Source organism: Hoplias malabaricus, chromosome Y (assembly GCF_029633855.1).
Source record: "Hoplias malabaricus isolate fHopMal1 chromosome Y, fHopMal1.hap1, whole genome shotgun sequence".
NCBI classification, from domain to species: domain Eukaryota; kingdom Metazoa; phylum Chordata; class Actinopteri; order Characiformes; family Erythrinidae; genus Hoplias; species Hoplias malabaricus.
In genome coordinates, this window is record NC_089820.1 from 23,255,570 (window position 1) to 23,278,807 (window position 23,238).

The 23,238-nt window shown below is 42.1% G+C and overlaps 1 protein-coding gene across 3 annotated transcripts in view; it reads right to left on the reverse strand.

Annotated features, from left to right (window-relative positions):
* LOC136678645 (anthrax toxin receptor 2-like) overlaps positions 1-23,238 on the reverse strand; it is a 69,704-nt gene that overhangs the window by 29,266 nt on the left and 17,200 nt on the right. For all 3 annotated transcript variants that reach the window (XM_066656723.1, XM_066656722.1, XM_066656721.1), the window contains 10 exons: positions 23,007-23,087; positions 18,895-18,955; positions 18,638-18,733; positions 16,290-16,359; positions 8,440-8,518; positions 8,021-8,116; positions 3,154-3,198; positions 2,953-3,048; positions 834-998; positions 289-369 (listed from right to left, as the gene is read on the reverse strand). In XM_066656723.1, coding sequence (XP_066512820.1) covers positions 289-369; positions 834-998; positions 2,953-3,048; positions 3,154-3,198; positions 8,021-8,116; positions 8,440-8,518; positions 16,290-16,359; positions 18,638-18,733; positions 18,895-18,955; positions 23,007-23,087 — 870 coding nt within the window. The remainder of the gene's footprint in view (positions 1-288; positions 370-833; positions 999-2,952; positions 3,049-3,153; positions 3,199-8,020; positions 8,117-8,439; positions 8,519-16,289; positions 16,360-18,637; positions 18,734-18,894; positions 18,956-23,006; positions 23,088-23,238) is intronic.

The following is a 23,238-nucleotide window of genomic DNA, read 5'->3' on the forward strand; positions in this document are numbered from 1 at the left end:
TGTTTTCCACAAGCCAGTGTTGTTTGTATATGCAGCTGAGCAGGCTACAGTTCTAAGCCCTGCAGCGGTTTGCCGTATATGGCTGTGAGTGTCATATCCTTCTCTGAGTGTGTGCAGCTGGTTTTCAGTGTGGTAAAGTGCATTTACACAAACCACACACACACACACTCAGTTTCCTGTGGTACACTGGCTGTAGTTATAACGTGGTTGTGTGCTAGTTGTGTGCCAGTGCTTTGGCCTCGTTATTGTTGGTGCAGGTAAAACCCCACTTGGGAGTAAGTGGCCTACCTTTTCTGCATTGGTTGGCCGCATGAGGGAAACTCGGTCATACTGCCTCCGCAGTAAAGCCCACAGCGCATCAAGACGTCCCTGAATAGAGAGAACAGAAACATCTATGTGGTTAATCAGTGCCCCCACACCATTACGATCATAAATGTGCACACACCCTTCATAATCTGTGAAATCTGGTTCTTTAAAGGGCTTTTCTTGAGGACACAGACATCCAGTTGTGTTCGGGAGCAGCTGCACATGAACCTAAGGCCCCTATGCTCAATGTAAAGTTTTGGCTAGAAGGGTATTTAGCCCTCTAGGCTGAGCTGTGACGCAGTGGAGCTGATCTCTCTGGAGCACAGATTTGGGAATAAGTGGGAGCTACAGTTCTTGTGGCTGAATGTTACAAATCCTCACAGAAAATGTTGCCATATTTAATTTTTAAATTTTCTAGTAAATAAAAAGCTGTCACTGTGACAAAAGGAGAAAATTACCGATTGGTACCCTTCGTTTCAGTAGGTATTGAGGTCACTGAAACGCAGCTGTGGCGTAAATGAACTCACCTTAATCGGTGTGTACCATTTAGTCTCCCGATGATAGTCAGGTGCAGGTGCTCTGGGCTTTTTGATCATAGGCTCTTCTACCTCCTCTGGAACCGACACCACTGCGTTCTTGGCCATCTCCAGCCTCGCTCCTTCTTCTGTGGAGCCTTTCTCACCCCAGCGCACCTGGATATCAAAGACAAATGGTTTGTCTGCTGACAATTCAATTCCTTGATTTCATTCAGCGTCAGTGATGTGCAATGGATTCTAAACAAATCAACAACAGTGACTCTTTAGACTTCTGACTTTGTGCTGCACCGTACAGACAGCTTTGTCTCCATCACCCTGTGCCTCACAACTGTTGCGGGGTATAAGTTTAATTAAGGCAGTTTGCTTCAAGCTGTAGGTTAAGCCACTACAATATAGAACAGCTTTTCTGCATCACCTATGGATATCTGGGCCTCTAAAAAAAAAAAAGGAAAAGAGAAAGTAAAGAAAGACTCCCGATGAATAAAACATTCCCCACGCCGCAAATCTCCCTAGGCAAATGTCAGCGTGGGCTTTAAGCGGAAAGAAGGCAAGAAGGAAAAGAGGACAGGTTGATGTTAGGCGCACCTCTCCCTAGGTCCACAGAGGAAGCCTCAGAAATGGAGATGGGGCCTGTCGGAGTGAATAAAAGCTCCGGGTGTTAAAGAAAGGGGGGAGGAAAGCCCTGTTTGCTGGCGAGACTCCTGGGAAAACTTGGAGGAAAGCTTTCCCTGAGGTTTTGCGGAAAGCACATCGACTGTGCCTCTTCACAGGGCGAAGAGGAGGAGGAGGGGCAGCCGAGCGTGGAGCAACGCCACTCCCCTTTGAGCAGGAGACAGCAATGAGCGGTGCATTATGGCTGAACAAAAGGGACTGACAGGATGAGAGTCCAGGAGATGAATTCATTAAGGCTAGCGCAGCGGATCCGGAGCCTTCACCGTCAGCAGGACTTAAGAGGAGAGGACGTGGAGGAAGCCAAACTGGCAGGAGCCCGTCACGTCTCAGGCGTCACTCAAGGTGTTCTAGATCTGAGGAGACTTCTGTTGAAAACTTTCAGAGGGGGGGTGCAAGGCTTTCCAGTCCTGACACAGAGAGTACGCTCACATGTACGGATCAAAAGAGAGCAATATGCTCGCTTTTGGGGTTTCTTTTGAAAATCTTTATGAGCCGTTTATGTGCTGTGGGTCGCCTCAAAAATCAGCTTTACACAGACTCGGGCTTCCCAAGACGTGTTGGGTCTGATGTATGCGTCTTTAATTTTCACTGGTGCAACAAGGCTAATAAAACTGACACTGGGCTCAAAAGAAAAACAGGTCTGGAAATAGTTAATACATATTAACCATTAAAAAGTAGTTCATTTGTATGGCTTATAAACTCCTTTGTCCTAAACTTTGTTCTGACAACTAAACTGAATCAAGTTGACCAAGTTCTTTTGCTTGTGTTTACTCAATTTCCTCTAACACACTTCAGGGCAGCACAGTGTCGCAGTCACACAGCTCCAGGGGCCTGGAGGTTGTGGGCTTGATTCCCGCTCCGGGTGACTGTCTGTGAGGAGTGTGGTGTGTTCTCCCTGTGTCTTCGTGGGTTTCCTCCGGGTGACTGTCTGTGAGGAGTGTGGTGTGTTCTCCCTGTGTCTGCGTGGGTTTCCTCCCACAGTCCATAAACACACGTTGGTAGGTGGATTGGCGACTCAAAAAAGTGTCCGTAGGTGTGAGTGTGTGAGTGTGTGTGTGTTGCTCTGTGAAGGACTGACGCCCCCTCCAGGGTGTATTCCCGCCTTGCGCCCAATGATTCCAGGTAGGCTCTGGACCCACCGCGACCCTGAATTGGATAAGCGGTTACAGATAATGAATGAATGAATACTTCACTTCAGCTGATATAGCAATGGAGCTTGTTTTATGGCAGCATCGGGGATTCCTTCGGATGAAATGGTGAGGTAAATGAGCAGAAGTTGAAGTAAAATAAGTGTATTATAAGCTTCCATTATTTGTAGGTGATTTCCCACCATGTGGCACTGAAGTAGCTTTAAGACATGGGGTTCAAAACATTAGAAATGACCTCTCATCATAAGTGATCTCAATGAGATATTGGACAGCCCAAAAGGAGAGCTCACCTCCATGCGTTTAATCCCACCGGCTCCTCTTCCTCCGTAATAAGAGGCATCCACAGTTGGCCATTTCTTCTTGGGCAGGGGGTCCTCCTCTGGTATCTGCAAAATGAGAGCCAACACTATGAATATTACTAACCATTTATTACTCAATCAATAATATAACATCTATTATATTAATCGCATTGTACAGTGCATTGAACTCACTGGGGGTGGTGGAGGAGGTCTTTGAGGAGGTGGATCTTTGATAACCTGGTGAGGATAAAACAAATAATTTTATTTGAGTGTGTTTGGGGGTTTAGACATCACGTATATTGCTCACAGTATGAGGAAATATAAATGAATTACATTCTGAGTCAAGTTTTCACACAATACAAATACGTCCAGCTTTTACAGAGCTGTAAAGAAGCTGTGAACATAAATGGAAGCAGACTTTTCCTTGACTTTGACTGGAAACACTATAGATGAACGGTAACTTGGCTGATACGTTTGTATAATTCCTCTTCCATATGGTGGACCCTCCCAGAAACGAAGAAATCAACAAATCAAGGCTAATGAATGCCTTAGGTATGCTGCAGAAAGGCTGTTTCTCGGTTTCCTCACACACAGACACGCACAGACTCGAAGGAGCAGATTTACAATTGAACAACTGGAGCCTGGCACCTCCCCGCACAGTTGATTACAGGGCTCTGCTTGTAAACCAACACAGTGGGCCCCTGGTGCAAAATAAAGAAAAGCTCAAAATCAACTTGTTGACAGGGGAGTCTTTGGGGTGAGCATGGCAGCCCGTTTATCTCTTAATTAATTGGATGAGGTTCAGCGCTCCGCAGCAATCCCCCAATCATAAGTCCTAAGGAGTTAATTAGCTCCAATGATATGCGGAAGGGAGGCTTAGGCGGCGCTCCAGACCCCGTCTGGAAGAGGAGGGCCTCGTCCCCCGGTACACACACACACACACACACACACACACACACAGACGCTCACGCACAGAGTCAGAATTAACAAGGGGAAATTGACTTTTTGTTACCGAACTGAAAAATCATATTTAATATAGATAATATTTTGAAAATGACTAAAGCTTCATAAAATTATTAACCTATTTCAATTTGACTTTATTAGTTATTTATAAGTTATTGTGGCCAACCATATGAGCATAACAATAGCACGCTATATTTGTGTTGTGACAAAAACACAGTTTATAAAAACAAGGTTTCCATCAGCTCACTTCCCTCTCAGGCGAGATGTCCTCACTTCTGTGAACTGTGTCATAAGAACAAAAGCTTCATTGCTGAAGAGTAAGCACAATGTTCTCGGAAGATATGACACGGCTAACCACAACCAGGAGGACTGCTCTGCTGCAAAACGTCTCAGGGTAGTCACGATTACAGAGCAGCACTAAGAAAATCATGGTGTAACCGTTCTGACTCATAGCTTAATTCAATAATTGCAAAAGCTCAATTAATTTGGCCTGTGATGGTGGCACCAATCTTGAATGTTGAATGTTATTCATTCTCAGAATTAGAGGAGTTCCCTAACAACTGAGCAGGACATTTACTCCCACTGCAACAACTCAACTATGGGTCTGGAAGGATTTGAAGTAGCCAAGGGACAGTTACTGTGAAAAGGAACCTTCCAAAAACAGATAAATCAATAACAGTCTCAGATCTGTAAAAATACAAAGGAAGGTCACTACATAAATATGTATGAATATGGTAATTAGACTAGCAAAGTTAGCATAAAAAAGAAGAAAAAGAAGCTCTGCACTATAAGCTCACTATAAGCTTTCCCTGCAGAGCCGCTCCAAAGCAGGAAGCAAGCCTTGCCCCATTACTCAGGGAAGATGGATAGACCACGGCTTGTAGGTGATGCATTTAGGAAATTAGTTTTCAGAAAAATGCTTCGTAATTATCACATATCATCGGTCGAACAGCTGTTTCATTCACATTAAAGCACATTGATACCATTACACCACTGTTGTCATTAGAATAATGGAAAATGATCAATTAGAGTTAATTAATTGCTCTTTGACTCATAAATGACTGTTGGCAAATCCGTGAAGGCCCGTGGGTGGGGGACACACAGAGCAATGATTAACATATTTTTAGGGAGAACCTTCGGCTAAAGGATTAGCTCTTTTATTGAGTAATTAAGCGGCGGATTTATATTTCCCTGACATATTGTGGGATAAATAAGGCATTACACAAATGACATGCCGAGCTGTTAGGTCTTCAAACTACCTGACGGACAGATGCGGCGCAGACGCAAACCCTCGGAAACGTGGTTCGGGACGATAAAGTAGTACTGTAATTAAATCCAAAACCATCCAATACTTAGCCATCTGACACTCGCCTGAGCGGCTAAAAGCCACCGCTGGAAAACCGACCAATCAGAAGCTGAGGAGACAACATCCCCATATGGCTTTGAGATAATTGTCCAATTGGAGTTTATAATCTGTCCCGTTTTTCCTCTCCGTGCACCATGTTGTGTCAAGCTGTTTCCCGGCTTAAAGAGATCTGGGATAAGTGGCAGGTAGCATATTTGCAAATTAAAATGCACTTTCATTAACAAGAAATTAACCTATTTGTGGGAAAACATCAGTGTAATAATCCAGGAGGGCACATTACAGAGGTGTAGCACAATAAAGATACATTACGGGGTTTGTGGCTATTTGGCTATGTGATGTAGCCAAACACGATATCATTCTAATAGTGTGCATTGTCCGTTCTTAATGATTAGATTTCATCATCTCAGATCAACAGGCCAAGGGCGCAGCTCTATTTTATAAAATGTTAGGCCTGAAAGCATTGCTCATGCTTTTATATTTTAATATTAACCTAGTTTTCTCTTCAAATGTGCCAATGATTATCAGTCCTTTATTAAATTAACTGAAAAATCTGCACTGTCTGTAAAGAATCAATTGTGTAATTTAGTTAACATTAACATGCTCTGTGCCTCAAGTGTAACTCTCAACTCCACACTCACAGTGACCTCCAGCCTTCAGCGACTGTGGATCCAGGCTAAAGGAGAGAGAGAGAGAGAGAGAGAGAGAGAGAGAGAGAGAGAGAGAGAGAGAAAAAAAACGGGGAGGAAGGCTCCCTGCTTCTGAATATTTCTAACTGCTGAAAAATTGGCATGGATGAGTTTAAATATTAACAAAGCACACATGGCCTTTCTCTTCTGCTAGAGGTCCCTGATGGAGGGAGGCAGCAGCTCCTCCACCAAGACAAGCAGGGCCCAGTCCAGACATGCTGCAGGGGGTTTACATTTTAATGCCTTTGTTGGTTTTCCAAAATATGCTTCCATCTCATCCTGGATGAGCTCCCGCCAGGTTCTCAGAGCGAGAGAGTAAGTGAGAGAGAGAGAGAGAGAGAGAGAGAGAGAGAGAGAAAGAGAGAGAGGTGGCCCATATCATTTTGGGGGCCACATTAACACGCCTCTCTCTTGTTCCTCTTGCCAGCTTCCAGAAGCGTGGACTTTTTCTAAGCACGCCATCTGTATCCCACTCCCCTGGTTAAGCCTCTGAAGTGTAGCTGCTTTCCTTTCCTTTAAATCTGAGACCAAACTTTTTCCTATGAGTTGTTGACTTTGAAAATGTTTGTTTACAGATTATCGTATTAATTCCTGCTTAGGAAAAGCGTGGGTTGATATGAGGTATAAGGGAATTTTATATTTGACAAACAGTAAGTTATTTTTTATAAAGGAACATGTATCAAACACAATTCTAATGGAAAAATCATCTTGTGTATTTCACCTTCGTTATGAAATTAAAACCAACTGGGCCAAAATCACTCTATAAAATTGGCTGATTGCATGTTTGTGCCTGTCTCAGTGCCACATCTTTGTTTACAGACGAAAGTCTTGTTTTTGTTCAGGGGTCACGTTTTACACCTTATTTCCATGATCACAATGACCTGAAATTGCCATAAATTAAAGTCTAGCTTCATAATTTATTCATTATCTGTAACCCTTATCCACTTCAGGGTTGCGGTGGGTCCGGAGCCTACCTGGAATCATTGGGCGCAAGGTGGGAATACACCCTGGAGGGGGCGCCAGTCCTTCACAGGGCAACACACACACACACATTCACTCACACCAACGGACAATTTTGAGTCGCCAATCCACCTACCAACGTGTGTTTTTGGACTGTGGGAGGAAACCAGAGCACCCGGAGGAAACCCACGCCGACACATGGAGAACACACCAACTCCATAATAACACTCCAGCTTCATAATAGTTTATATTATTATATTTAAACAGTACCGCAAACAATGCAAAATAAAATATATTATTGGCTTAAAACAAGGACATTATTGTGTACAAAGGCAGTGTTGCTCAGAACCGTTGCAGTGCTGGGTTCACAGTGGGTTTTATTGCTGAAACAGTCTTGTATTCCTCCCCTTGAACTTTGTTTGACTTGTTGAGAAAAAAAAAACGCAGGATGTGGCAAAAATGCTATCTTAGCTTTGTTTCATCTCTCTGTAGAACTCACAGAGGACAGTTTAATGGTCATAATATTTGTGCAAAACAAACCTCAAATAAGTGCACAGATTGTACACAATGGCCTCAATTCAGCCGACACTATCCTCACTCAAACCTCTCAGCGCTGATCTGATCTGAATATGAAATGGTTATAATCAGGGCATCCATATTAGCTGTACATACACAGCTTGTTCCACCATAAGAAAAAAGGTGAAAAAGATGGGATGCTCGGGAGCAGCTGCACATGGATTGTGCTCTCTGGATTGACCAATCTCCAGACAATACCTCCACACATACATACATCCAAAACTGTAACAGGCTTCACTTAGGTTCTCCTGGTTAAATGCAATCAAGTCAAAACAGAAAATGTTCCAACATTTAGTGTCCAGGCTAAAAACAGGCTGTTCCTGCAGCAAACGCAGGAACAAACTACCCCTAAGTGTATAAACATATTAAACATTATGTTTTAAATGATTTATTGTTAAATCCACTATTATAAGTATGTTAGAACCCTTTAGCAGGTGGAGAACGATATGACTGTGATTAGAAAGTGACGCTCAGAAGAATCACATCGATTAAAGGGTCTATCACTCACCACGGTGCAGCAGAGAGGCCAGAACCACCACATCAGAGCCAGAGCCAGGACCAGCAGCAGCACCAGCAACACAATCCACACCACAGAACCATCTGACTGAAAAAGGACATAACAGATTTCAGCTACATTTATTTGGATGTTCTACCGCATCACTATACTCCTATATAACACCTGGTAAAGCTTCCCTGTACGTCATCTTTCAGAAGGCTATACAACCACTGCACCGCTGATGCTTGCTGTAATAAGCCTTTATAGATGTTTAAAAGGGTTTATGGCAGTTGTCATGAAATGCTTATGTGGGTGTTATATAGCCTTATGAACAATAACCTACATACGACTCTGTATCTCTATTTTTTACAATGTTCGTTCTGATATTACATAAAAAAACAAAAAACATCTGTCATTTACATGTTACTTACACAACTTATGGCTGTGATCGTGAAGGGACTTGTGAGGTAGGAAGCCCCACCATTCAAGCTGATGAGAACCTCCATTTGTCTGTGGAAATTGAAATGATATATTAAGGTCATTGTGGACACTTTAAAAGCTACTCTACATCCCTCTATTCATTCATTATCTGTAACCCTTGTCCAATTCAGGGTCGCAGTGGGTCCAGAGCCTACCTGGAATCATTGGGTGCAAGGCGGGAATACACCCTGGAGGGGGCGCCAGTCCTTCACAGGGCAACACACACACACACACATTCACTCACACACACACACCTACGGACACTTTTTGAGTCGCCAATCCACCTACCAACATGTGTTTTTGGACTGTGGGAGGAAACCAGAGCACCTGGAGGACACCCACGCAGACACAGAGAGAACACACCACACTCCTCACAGACAGTCACCCGGAGCGGGAATTGAACCCACAACCTCCAGGTCCCTGGAGCTGTGTGACTGCGACACTACCTGCTGCACCACCGTGCCGCCCACATCCCTCTATCTTACTCCAAAATAGTTTTGAGACATCTTTTCCAATAAGTGAAATCAGATACTTTAATGTGCTCCATCACTGAAACATTTTAACTGTAGAGGCTGTGTGCATAATCTCTACAGAACTGCACTGATTCATCCAATGAAGCGTTCTGAATGAGCTGCGTATGAGCCTGAGGTCACTGCATCTGACTCTATATTGAAAGTACAACAGAAATATTTTAAACAACAGTATGTTTCCAAAGAAAAGCGCAGAATGTTCACATTGTTTACAAAATAAACCAACTGCGCTGTAGATATGTAGCAGAAGTTATGTTTACTGTAGACATGTCAAGACTAATCTTTAAGAAGTGTTTAAAAACGCAGACAGAGAAAAGGGAATTCGATCACTTATTTACTGCAGAAGAAGCCGGAAGGTGCTTGCAATTAAGGCACTAATGATGAACGGCATTGTAATTTCCATATGTCTATTATGCGAGAGACAATTACCATGGAGCTAATGAGAATCCATGACCACGAAATCGACTGAGTGAACGCCTGAGATCCCTCCAAAAATGAGAGAATGTGGAAAAAAAAAAAAAAAAAAAAAGAGGAGCCCATACTGTCCATGCGCAACAATAGGCAACAATACAGCAGGCTTGTGGGTGAGTTGTGAGTTCCTGGAAAAAAGAGTCATCTGGGAAAAGTGTGTTTAGTCACATGAGGAGCCTTGATATAAAGTCCTTCCTGAGAATATCTACAATATGATTATGTAAAGGGGATTCTGCTCTGTGTCATATTTGGTTGTGTTTTGTCTTAGGGGTGGGTGATACTGGAAAAAAATATAAAGAGTATTTAAAATATGTATTTTTACACCATCTATATCATAATGTTAATAAAAAACCCATAATAATAAAGCTGAATTTAAAAATGAGCTTGGGTTCAATGGATTTTATTTAACTGTATACAGCATGCACTGCATTAAACCAGCTATTTCAAACTTTTATTTAAATTACATTTTTTACCAAACGTTTTAATTAAATATGTAGTTGGTTATATATAAAATGTTAATTAATTAAGTAGTATCCAATGTATATAGTGTATATCGTTCTTAAAATAACTTGTTAGCAATTGTTCCATATAGAAATATATAGTTCCAGGATTGTTACACGACCTAGAAATTATTATGATTACTTTTAAACTGGTGTAATATATTTATTCAATATTACACCACAAAAAATTAAATCTAAACAAGTAAAATTTACTTAAATCTAGTCTAAATATCTAGTGTTACTCGTGGAAATTGTCGTAAGAATATAATACGATTATTCAACTTATTTCTAGCTTATTTTTACCTGTTTTAAATAATTTTACCTACAGAAAGTGTCTTATTCCATTGGCAGATATTCAAGAAAATTCAAGAAAATAACATAAAATTATGCTTAAAAGAAACAAAAATATCTGCCAATGGAATAAGCCACTTTCTGTAGGTAAAAATAAGTTAGAAATAAGTTGAATAATCATATTATATTCTTACGACAATTTCCAAATGAGTAACACTAGATATTTAGACTGGATTTAACTCAATTTTACTTGTTTAGATTTCGTTTTTTGCAGTGTAAATATATACTTTATTGCACAAAATCAATGTAAAAGGTTTAAACCTGCCCTGTTTGTAATGGAATACGTGATAGGTCAGTGCTCTGTAAATTCAGAGCAGTAAAAAAGAAACATTTCCCAATAACAATGACACTCTGTAACTTTGTAAATGCTTTCAAAGAATCAATGAAGTCCTAGCAATCCCTTAGTGATAAAGTTAGTTTTCTAATGATGATGCTGAAATGTTTCTGAACTGTCTGCCTTTGCTCTGGCTGTAATCCGCTTCATCGCTTTGTGAGAACCCTTTAAAAGGTTCTTGCATGTTAACTAGGGGCGTCTACTAAATGGATGAGAGGAGAGGCTAATTTAGCTGACATATTCGATACATGCAAATGTTGGGCAGGTTGTTAATCAAGCTGGATATGTGGACACCGGATGGGGGCGGGTTGCTTCAAATGTGTCCAATCAAACCCACAGAGATGGGATATTCTGACCATATCTTCCAGAATTTTTCAAAGATTCACTTTTATAAATCTATCACGTGTCTTTCTTTCTGTTTATACAGCATCTAAATTCCAACCTAAAGCTTGATAAAGGGATCCTTGAGGAAATCGTAGCCCTAAATGATCCAGGTTCTCAAACACAATTAGCTCTGTATATGGACCAAAGATTGAGACAGTTGCAATAATTCACTGTATGTTATAGACGTCCAACAAACATGAATGAATAACACTGAGCTTATAAACTACCTGCAGAAGAATTTGTTCAATCAGAGTCAAGCTAACCTCCATACAACGCCACAAACACAACTAACTAGCTGTTTGGCACACTACATTCAATATTTGAGTCAGAAAAGGTAGATAAAAAAATAGCCCTGGACCTTAACTCATAGAATATAACAATAATTTATATTCACAAGATAAGTGAACAAAAAAGCCTTTTTGAAAATGTCTCCAAATCATTCAGTCCCTCCCTCTCTTTTGCAGGATTCAGGAGATTGAAAGACACAGTGACAGTGGCAGATGTTGAAAAGGCATAAGGTCCCCTAAGCTCCCTGGGCTTGGACATAAAATAAGCCTTGATGATGAAATAGCCACTCAAAGCATCACCAGAGACTTGGAGAGATGTCTTTGGGTTTGGTTTGGCGTCAGAATCCACACGGTGATGGAGAGCGATACTGAAGTGATGCAGCTGGACTGGCTGACATTGGTGTCACTAATGGCTTTCAAAGTTTCCTTAAACATGTGAAAATGTATGATCTGAATTATTAATGATTCTTCTTCTTCGGCAGCAACCAGCTCTGACAATCTGCCAAACAAAAGGGAACTGACCGAGCTCGGGGAACTTGGGAAGCCCATCGGTTCCAACCCTGGAAGATGCTGTAAAAGTCTGTGTCTGTAAGTTTAGAGAGCTCAGAGACGAAAAAAAAAATGATAATCTTTAAGAAACAAAGGCAAAGTTTGGTTATAATGCCAAAGGAACATTGGGGTCATGAAAATGATTGTGAAACTACACTGCAGTTTAAAAGTTTATCACTATTCATTAAAGTAGTAAACCCCAAAGTATTAAAAATCACTAGGGAGCCGAGCAACTAATCGAATAATTAATTGAAATAGACATTCAGAACTTTTTTTGAAGTATTCTTGCCTGTACTGAATATATAGATTTTCTTCTGTTCATCATTTGGAGTTAATTCTGTTGTTAATACGACCCCCATTGTGTGCTCATGTACTGTCCCCTTAAAACCACACTACCGAAGTGTAGTCACATAAATCTGCCCCATCCAATCTGCCACATGGAAACAACATGGAGGAAAACCTAAAAACAGAGGCCAGCCGAGCAACTCGAGCAATTTGAACCAAAGAAAAATGCTGTGTCCATGTTTTAACTTTAGCGAATATGACACTGAACATAAAGAACTCAAATGTAAACACTGACATACAACAATATCAGTGTCCAAATATGAAACACAATCACACCACCCATATTAACCACCATATTAACAGCACTTGGCATTAAAAAAGATATATGATAAGCTCCCAGTAACATTAGAAAACATATCTCAGATTTAATACTTGAGAATATACAGCACAAGCCTTATCTGTGAACTATGAGGGGAAAAAATCTAAATAATCATTAGTTGGAATTTAGGTAAAATGTTAATTTAATTGTGATATTGATTTGTGGTAATATCGCCCAGCACTGGGGAATTATACCTGCTTTCACACAAAACAGTTCACAATAAGTGAATACAGGACTGTCATGGCCAAAAACACTTGGTGCAATGGTGTCATTCCAGATTCTCAAAATTATAGGAGAGCTCAGCTCTCATGAGCAGTGATATCCACTATACTCTTCAAAGAATCTCTGGCCTCACTCACACACACACACACACACACACACACACACACACACACACACACACACACACACACACACACACACACACAGTGGAGTATTAGTGCACTGGTGAGCTTATTTAAATATAAGGGTGTGACCATAGCGATGCAATAATGCTACCGTGCCAGTGACTGTGTGGTACCTTTGATCTTAAGTTATTTTAAGCTGTTTTAGAGCAATTAATTAATTGTGAATTAATAATTAACAAAAATGTCATTCCAAACACGTAATCTGTATCAACTTCTGTGATTTGAACCACTATATATTTAACTATTTATTATTAAACTATTCATTCAGACTATTTGCATAGGCCTTTCCCACTGGCACGTATTTAACTTTGGCTGGAGTTAGCCTCCCTCTATCGAGCGTGGGCAGAGGAAGGCAGGCGTGCTGTCTGGGCTCAGCTCCAGATGTTAGTAGAAGTGATCAGATCGATTATTGATGAGCGCTGCTGTATATGGTGGCTTGCCCTGTGAGCAGGTGTCAGCCCTGGCCCCTCAGTTATTTTCTTCCTCTGTCGTGGCTGTGAAAAACGCAGGTGAGGACATGCCCCTGCCAGAGCCCAGCTCCTGGCTCTCGGCTTGGCCGGGGCCCAGAGGGGCGGCACCGGTCCACACTAATATGGGGAGGCTGACAGATGCCGTGGATCCTCAGCCTGACGACACAACAGCTGTCGCCGCAGATGAGGCCTCCATAACCAAGCATTTACAGACGTGGACCACCAGGACCCTCGCAAATCCCAGATGAGAAAATCTCAGGGGTCCGTAGTTGTTCAGTCCAACATGTGTCTTCGCTTAATCTCAAACTACAAGGACACCACTTCAATTACTGACTGAGAAAAGGTGAAGTTCATTTAGTCACTGCTGAATTTTAATCCAAGCAACCCCTGGATCTCTATTGGGCCGTGCCTCATGAAACACACAGTGTAAAGTACAGCTAATTAACCATTAAATAAACAGTCTGCCTACAAAGTGTTAAAAAAAGCCCTATACATGAAGAATCTTTTCAGTTCTACTCTCATTTCTGTTCCTCCTTTCACTATGAGAAAACAACTCAGCACTGCGAGTCTGAAAGGACATGAAGCTGTAAAAAAAAAAATACAGAGAAGCTAGCACACATCCAGTTTACAGACTGGCCTCGGGTACACAGTTATAGTGATGTAGACAGATGGAGAGACAGTGAGAGAATGAGACAGAGAGAGAAGAGAGAAACAGGAAGGAAGAGAGAGAGAGAGAGAGAGAGAGAGAGAGAGAGAGAGAGAGAGAGAGAGATATCCTTCCTGCACTCAGACAAGATGCAGGTGGTACGTGATGCCGATTGTCAGGGCATGGTGAATTATTTAAATGGAAGCGTGGAAAAGGGAATCGCTGCATCTGTCGCACATCCTTTTAAAGCCCTCCACCAGATGTGTTTACTCGCCGCTCATAGCAGCTAACCACTTAATGGGTCATAGTCGCCAGCCAAAAGTTAATTAAGCACATCCTTTAAATAGCGATCACCTACAGGGGTTCTGCTGTTATAACACGCTGCATTATGTGCACAAGTCTCAGCATAATCTCAGAGAGACTCAGTTCAATGTTTATCATAAGGCCCTCTGACTCAGTGAGATGTTGCTAAAGCACTAAATAGAACAGCAGAGAGGAAGTACTGTAGAGGTCATCAGGAGCAGAGAAGTGGCTATAAGCATGAGGTCAATTCCAAGGGATTATTTTCGCTATACTCTGCATTTTTTAGATGTTATTCATATTACAGAAGAAGCTAAGTTGCATTAGGAGTCTTGCCTGAGGAATCTTACTGGTGTAGTATAGTGTTCCTGCTGGAGCTGGGGAACCTGCCATAAAAAGCCACAGGGTTTTCCACTATCTATAAGTTGAACCTCTTAATTGTGGGATTCCAGAGCCTACCTGGAATCATTGAGCGCAAGGCGGGAACAAACCCTGGAGGGGGCGCCAGTCCTTCACAGGGCAACACACACACACTCACACACACATTCACTCACACACTCACACCTACGGACACTTTTTTTGAGTCGCCAATCCACCTACCAACGTGTGTTTTTTTGGACTGTGGGAGGAAACCGGAGCACCCGGTCACACAGGGAGGAAGACAGGGAGAACACACCACACTCCTCACAGACAGTCACCCGGAGGAAACTCACGCAGACACAGGGTGAACACACCACACTCCTCACAGACAGTCACTCGGAGGAAACTCACGCAGACACAGGGTGAACACACCACACCCCTCACAGACAGTCACCCGGAGGAAACCCACACAGACACAGGGAGAACACACCACACTCCTCACAGACAGTCACCCGGAGGAAACCCACGCAGACACAGGGAGAACACTAACCCTAGAGCTGCAAAGTGTAATTCACTTTTACAACACTGTCCTACAAAAAAAAGTGGTGGGAGGGGAAGCAAGTGGGGTAGGTGGTTTCCTACCCTCCTCCAAAAGTTACATAGCGCAGGTTCTGCAGTGCTGAGCAGGGAATAGCAATGACAGAGGCCCTGTTATCTGCATTACAGGACAGTGAAGCATGGCAATGATTTCGAAGCTGTAATATTAAAGTATTTATACAACTTAGTGTTCCTTTACTTGATTAAACAGAGAAAGAAAACATGGGGTAATAGTCAATAATAACGTAATATTAGTAGTCTCCTGTAAACTGATCTGCGCTGGGTCCCGAGTCTACCTTACCCTGACAAAAGGCAGGAACACACCAGGGCATCACACACTCACACCTACGAATACTTTAACTCCACCTACCAACATGTCGACTGTTTTTGGATTGTGGAGGAAACCCTTGCAGACACAGGGAGAACACACCTCACAGACAGTGACATGAGGTGAGGATTGAATCCAGATTATATTAAATGATGTTAAACTTCAGTGTTTCAAATTCTGTTCTCTGTGTTTGTTCAACATCTAAGCAATACATTTTTCGGATTTTATTTATTTATTTATTTATTTATTGCAGTTTTATAGTGCAGCAGCCACCTTTCTGAGCTTGTGCTACAGCCCTGTTTCTCTCAGGCTGCTCCCCACTCAGAGTGCATGTTATACAACTAGACAGAGCTTTGTCAATAACTGAACTAATAAAAGCGACATGTTAAGCAACCTGTCAGGACACTTAAATAATGCTGAGATGGAGTGAGAAGAGCAGGATGCCTGACAAATATTTCATTTGACTTTCAGACCTCTGCTGACCTCAGCCAATAGAAATGATGTCCACATGGCAAACCAAACACAGTGCAGCTTAACAACTAAGGCTTGGCCCTCCCACTCCTTTACACAAACACACACACACCCACGTCATTTGTTTCAACAAGCCACTTTTGGATACTCACTGTCCAGCATACTGTAGCACGGGAGCAGGACACAGCACATAGTCATGTCTCACTGTGGTTGGCTTCTCGTCTGGAAAATAAAAGAGAGCATTCATGAAGCTTTAAGCTCATTGGAGAATAACCTCCACTCCAGATGCACAACATTCCACCATTTGTCATTGTGCAGGACTCAGTGGGACTCTGCACATGTGCAGCACACAATCCAAGGCCAAAATGATTGCTCACTCAGTTACAGGAGCAATAACTCATAACACACATAACATTATAATCACACATAGTGGAGTAAACTTCTCTTAACATGGCTGCTCCAATTATTATGGGTCATTAATATTCTACAAAGCAATTTAATACTTTATCTCATACATTTTGCTATTTGACGTTTTTTTAACACTTTCATCAATACTGTTTGTTAAGTTTTGGTTTAAAAAAGACCTATCGCTCCTTTAAAGTTATTTCTGCGTAGATAAGGACAGAACTGGAATACAGTCACTGAAAGAAGTTTCTAAATTTAACGGCGTACTTCCTCTATTCCACTTCCAAAACAAAGAAGAGACACATGTCTTCCACATGAGTCTCTTTTTGTCTGATCTAGGGACAGACAACGCAGCAGAGTAGATATCGTGTGAGAAAGCACACGTCTTCACGTTCAGGCTAAATTTGGCAATAATTTGCAGGATGTGGTTAACTCCAAGGTGCTTTTCACAGCTTGAACTCACGGTCTCTGTTTTAGTCTCTCATACTTTTGGTTGTAATTCTTAATCAAAAACTTTTCCACGGTTGAGGCAGAGTTTCTAAATAACAAAGTTTAAAGTTACAGCTTTGCTGAATAAGTTCAGTGGGTTTAGGTCCAATGCGCAATATGTGTTTGCAGAGCAACTATTTGAAAGCAAGCCCATTTGGAGAAGTAATATTAAGGCAAATCAGAACATCTGGCACACTCTTTATCCTTCCTGTTCAGCACATTTCAGACTCAAACTCATAACAATTCACGTTACCTAACCATTATTTGGTTAGAGTTTGAAGGCTAAGCAGCAGCTCTATGAAAGTGTCAAACAAATACAGTGGAATTTGAGTTCCTAACTTGTGTTTATTGATAGTCAGAAAACATGTTATTTCTTACTAATTGAAGGAATAAGGTTTAAAAGACCGTTGGTCCCCCCCCCAACGGTTTTGGGAAACTCTAATAGGCGTCTTGCCTGTGACGTAGATGGTGGACAACAACTCTAGAAGCTGCACTTAATTTAATGCAAAATGACGAAAAGGTGAGTTGTTTTTGGCTGCAATCATTCAATGTACAGTGGGACATCTGTGCACAAATGGCCCATGATCCCAAAATATCCAGAAAATGGACTAAATTTGTCCACTTTAAACGGGCACTTTGGAAAGGACCCTCCGCTCACTCCGTTATCTGTAGCTCATTTCACTGGCGCTTTTCCAACAATATGGGCATGTAAGGACACCAACGAAAGGTGTTCAAGAGCCTCTGTAACATGGAGGTAAACAGGGTAAGGACACTCACTTCGCCTGTTTTAGTTGGTGTTAGTTAACGTTAGCTTGACTTGCTAAACTCGGTGGCTCAGATTATACTCGGCTATGTAGCTGCATTACGGAGGTTTATAGTGTCGGATGAATTCGAGTTCGACCTCGATCACATTTACAAGAATAACGGTACCTCTAAATTTGAGTTTAGCTTATTGCTAGGCTATTGTCATGAATAATGTTGGTTATTTAGCTAGCTAGATACTGTCATAACAGTCAGTCATAACTGTGTTTTACCGCGGCGTTGTTCAGCTGTTGTCCACCAGTGACGTCACGGCTGCGTTCAAGAATTTCCGTAGCGAGCTCGGGTTTTTCCGTCAATTTAATAAAATTGTCCGTTTTAAAGCAAATTAAGCTGCTATTTTCATTTTAATTCATACTTATATATGTCAGTAACTAAAATAATGTGAAATATTTATGGAGGTCCATTAAGTGGTGCTTAGCCTTAAAAACTTGTAGTTGGTGGTATGATATGTGTGGTATAACGTAGAGCTGGCAACAGCACCATTGATATTGAACCAATAAAAGGATCAAAGAAATAAAATTAAATATAATAACATAAGAAATTTCAAATTGCTTTGGAGTCCCTTATTGGTACGTATCAGTATTCATTACATGAAGAATCATTGGTGAAAAATTACTTAAACCCATTAAGAAAAAACAACACTGCAATGATAAAACATACTAAATTTGTGACTCGAAAACTGCACTTGGAAAATGATTTCTTCTGTTCAGCCCTTACTCTGTTTTTATTGTTTGTATAATAAGTGAGTGTTAAGGCATGTGTGAGTGGGTCAGACTGTACTGACAGTAGGTAATGCCGTCCACCATGAAGCTGCAGAGGACTCCCTCCTTAGTTCTCCCAAGTGTGAACCCGTTGCCTCTCAGGACCATGTCAAAGGACTCTGCAGTATGTAAACCAGATGAGGACATAATGAGAAGCATGCTTGGGCGCAGACCCAACAAACCGGTCACACATACACACACACACTCACACTGAGGCAGGTACACACACACACACACACACAAACATATTTGAAAACATAAGACCAGCAAAAGTGCTCACGATTCACACAGGCACTGGACGGCTCCACCGTTAAGATCTCTGTGCACGACCGCTTGAGTATCTGCAAAGTAAAAAAAATAAAAAATTCTAAGCACACTGTTTACCATCAGTGTAAATAAATACATCGCCTCTATTTGTTCCCTCCTGCTTCTTTCCCAACCATAGCGCACCTAATAGAGATTTTGCATTGCTCATGCTAAGCCATATCTGGATCAATGGGAGGACTGTCACATAAGAGTGTGGCGAGGGGAAAGAACTATGTCGGCCGTTATGGGAAAATTATGCGTGATCGTTCCCTCCTCTTCAGCTCTATTAGAAGCTCCAGGCTGACATTATCATATAAAAAGGCCTGTGTGAGCCGCCGGTCGCCTCAGCTATCATCCGTATAAATCAGAGGAGGACAAACTATGCAAATCTCCATACACACACAGCAGAAAAAAGACAATATTAACCAAAATATATGGTGCTTGGAATCGGCAGCGCTGGAGATGAGGCTTCAGTTTCAAGTGCTGGGAAGAGTATAAAAAGAACTGATTAAATATGACGTATGATAAACAAACCCATCATTAGAGTAGGGAAGTAAACATCGGCTTAATATAGGCCGAGCGAGCCGAATATCTCTCGTTTACCCCGTTATCTATAGCTCTCTCAGCTCTGCATCAGATGGAAAAGCTGGGGCCATTTCACACACTTGACATGTATACAGGTGTAGACGTGGAGGAAAAGAATTAAGCTTCATGAGGTGAGATGATGCTCCAAACGGAAGTGTCTCTAAATATGTATTGATAGCGATGCTATTACAGAATGTGGTTCCGTTTATGGCCTGCTGTGAGTGGTGGGTGCCAACTGCTAAGGGACTTTTCTAAGTATAAAACTATTTAAAAAACTTGCACTGACAGATGATCCAATAAACCACAGGGGCACTCAACAGACCAAAGGTTCATAATATTCGCTGGTAAATGTACAAATGCATTGCAGTACAGTGCCGACCAGTCGTTACTGTTAAACGGGTCCAGCAGCTCGGTCTCTGTCTGTAACAGAGAGACACGCATTGCGTTTAAAAGCACCGACACTCCTTTAATAAAAGGCTCTGTCTCAGCAGCAGTGGGGATAAAGCTGTGAGAAAGGCAGCACTGCGAAATATTAGACATCATAAGAAAATAAGATCCATATCTTAAGGTAAGTGGGTCAATGTTAACAAAACCAAGTAGCAGCTCTTTCTGTGATATTATTGGCTGTTAAAAAGAAGAACCAAGTTCATTGCCAGACTGAGTCTGAGTATTCCCATTATCCGATTTCCCAAGTGCATGTAAACACATTAATCAAATTACTCACAAAATCTGATTTTGTTCAGTTATCTGATTATTATTATTACTGCACCTTTGTGAATTTCCAGTTAAATATCATTTTATACATTTTCCATAGAAAAGTATTTAACCATGTCTTTTTGACTGGTGAATTATAAAATAAAGTAATAATAAATAGACAATCAATAACTTAAGTACCATTCATTAGTGAGGAACATTTACATTAGTCATTCATTATTTGTAAGCGCTTATCCAGTTCAGTCGCGGTGTGTCCAGAGCCTACCTGGAATCATTGGGCGCAAGGTGGGAATACAACCTGGAGGGGAAGCCAACAACACACACACTTCACAGACAGTCACTCGGAGGAAACCCACGCAGACACAGGGAGAATACACCACACTCCTCACAGACAGTCACACGGAGGAAACCCACGCAGACACAGGGAGAACACACCACACTCCTCACAGACAGTCACCCGGAGGAAACCCACGCGGACACAGGGAGAACACACCACACTCCTCACAGACAGTCACCCGGAGGAAACCCACGCGGACACAGGGAGAACACACCACACTCCTCACAGACAGTCACACGGAGGAAACCCACGGAGACACAGGGAGAACACACCACACTCCTCACAGACAGTCACCCGGAGGAAACCCACGCGGACACAGGGAGAACACACCACACTCCTCACAGGCAGTCACCCGGAGGAAACCCACGCAGACACAGGGAGAACACACCACACTCCTCACAGACAGTCACCCGGAGGAAACCCACACAGACACAGGGAGAACACACCACACTCCTCACAGACAGTCACCCGAAGGAAACCCACGCGGACACGGGGAAAACACCAACTCCTCACAGACAGTCACACGGAGGAAACCCACGGAGACACAGGGAGAACACACCACACTCCTCACAGACAGTCACCCGGAGGAAACCCACGCAGACACAGGGAGAACACACCACACTCCTCACAGACAGTCACCCGAAGGAAACCCACGCGGACACAGGGAGAACACACCACACTCCTCACAGACAGTCACCCGGAGGAAACCCACGCGGACACAGGGAGAACACACCACACTCCTCACAGGCAGTCACCCGGAGGAAACCCACGCAGACACAGGGAGAACACACCACACTCCTCACAGACAGTCACCCGGAGGAAACCCACGCAGACACAGGGAGAACACACCACACTCCTCACAGACAGTCACCCGAAGGGGACTCGTACCCAGAACTTCCAGGTCCCTGGAGCTGTAACTGAGACACTACCTGCTGCGCCACCGTGCAGCGGAACATTTACATTAGTTAAAGTAAAAGCAGCACAGCAGGAAATAAGGTGGCACATTAGAGAGCACCAATAGAAGAGACCCATAAGAGGAGCTAGAGAAAATAAGCTCAGTCAGTCGTGCACTCTACGCGGTAGATCTGTCACTTGACTTTATCAGTAGAAAATAAGTTGTTTTCTATATTTTGGTGCTGTTGCAGAAATCTCCCCCAAATCTACTTTAGACCTTAGCTGCAAAGCTGCACAGATGATCTCAAATCCTGGAAATCTGAGCAGAGAACGACATGAGGCCAACTAGCCCAGCCTCCAGGATTACTAATCACTGGAGAATGCCTATGTTTTGCTAGGCCTGAATCTCCATTTGGCCAAATAGGCTTATTCAGTGATGAGACGATAGGAGAGGTTTTTGTTTTCACTCTTCTCTGGACAAAAACATTTATGCAAAAACATATTTCAATCGATGAGAAAATGCACTCTGGATCATCGAATGCCTGCTGTGACTGCAAATACATTTTCAGAAATTGATCTCTGTGGACATGAGGCACACCCAACTGAAACAATGTTGACTTCAGGGGTTCTGGATATTCTCCGCCTGGAGTACAAGAGCGTACGATCATTTTACTTTTACCAAACCAACAGATACTGGGGAAAACCCTTGTCTTAAACCAATGCCTGAACACAGCTCTGTTCAAATGCAGCTCAACACAAAGAATGACAAACAAGTGGAAAACTGGAGGTTGAAGAAGAAGCTTTGGCAGCTTTGTTTACCAAAATCAACACTATACCATTGAAAAGCACTGTTTTGGGTCTTTGAGATAACTCTGCTGTGACGAGGCACCAAAAACTATCAAACAATTGTTCTGAAAATGATTATAGCCTTTATGTTTGTCTCTAAACTGTAGCTGAGACAGGGGATGAAGGATCAAATTGCTTTGGTTTCTGAATGACACACGTGCAAAGGATTTCTGATGCATCCAGACCACTAGGTGTCAGTATAATGACTTTCCCATAACATGAAGATGAATTGTTGAAGAAAACGACAAACTGCTCCTATAAACTAAAGCATGTATTATATTGTATACAAATTCTGGTTACACTTATTCATGTGTTTTACTCTGTACTGATACCCTCTACACTTCCTACAGATGAATCCAAAAATGGAAAATTATCGGTTATGAAAACTGTTATATTCATACTTAATAAGGCTATATCTAACACACTATAAATTTGGTATTGGTGCATCCTCAAATAAAACAGAAGGTCTAGGCTAAAATAAGAGCACACTCTACAAACAACCCACATCCGCAAATTTTACTGCACAATAACTATGTATTAATAACACAATAATATTGAATTAAGTCCAGGACAAAATATATATTTGGCAGCTAAATTCTATATTTAAGATTACTTCCTGTATAGGATGTTATTTTAACAAAGAAAACAGTGTCCAACCTTTGCCAGTTGCAACTGTACCATACACATAACTAAAAGAAAAAGAGGCTCACCGAGTTAACGATTCCTTTGAGGGCCTGAAAGCCATCTTCAACTGGAAACACTTGGTCTACTGTGTCCGCCACCTCCGCCAGCTGTGGGCAGACACATAAAAAGATTTAAGAATGGACAGAAATAAACCACGGCATTCCAAACCACTGGCCACTGCTGGCCATTTCCTTTTTAGTATCTACGTCTTTGATCAAGGGCGAGAGGAAAGAGATCATTTGGAGAATACGCTATGTT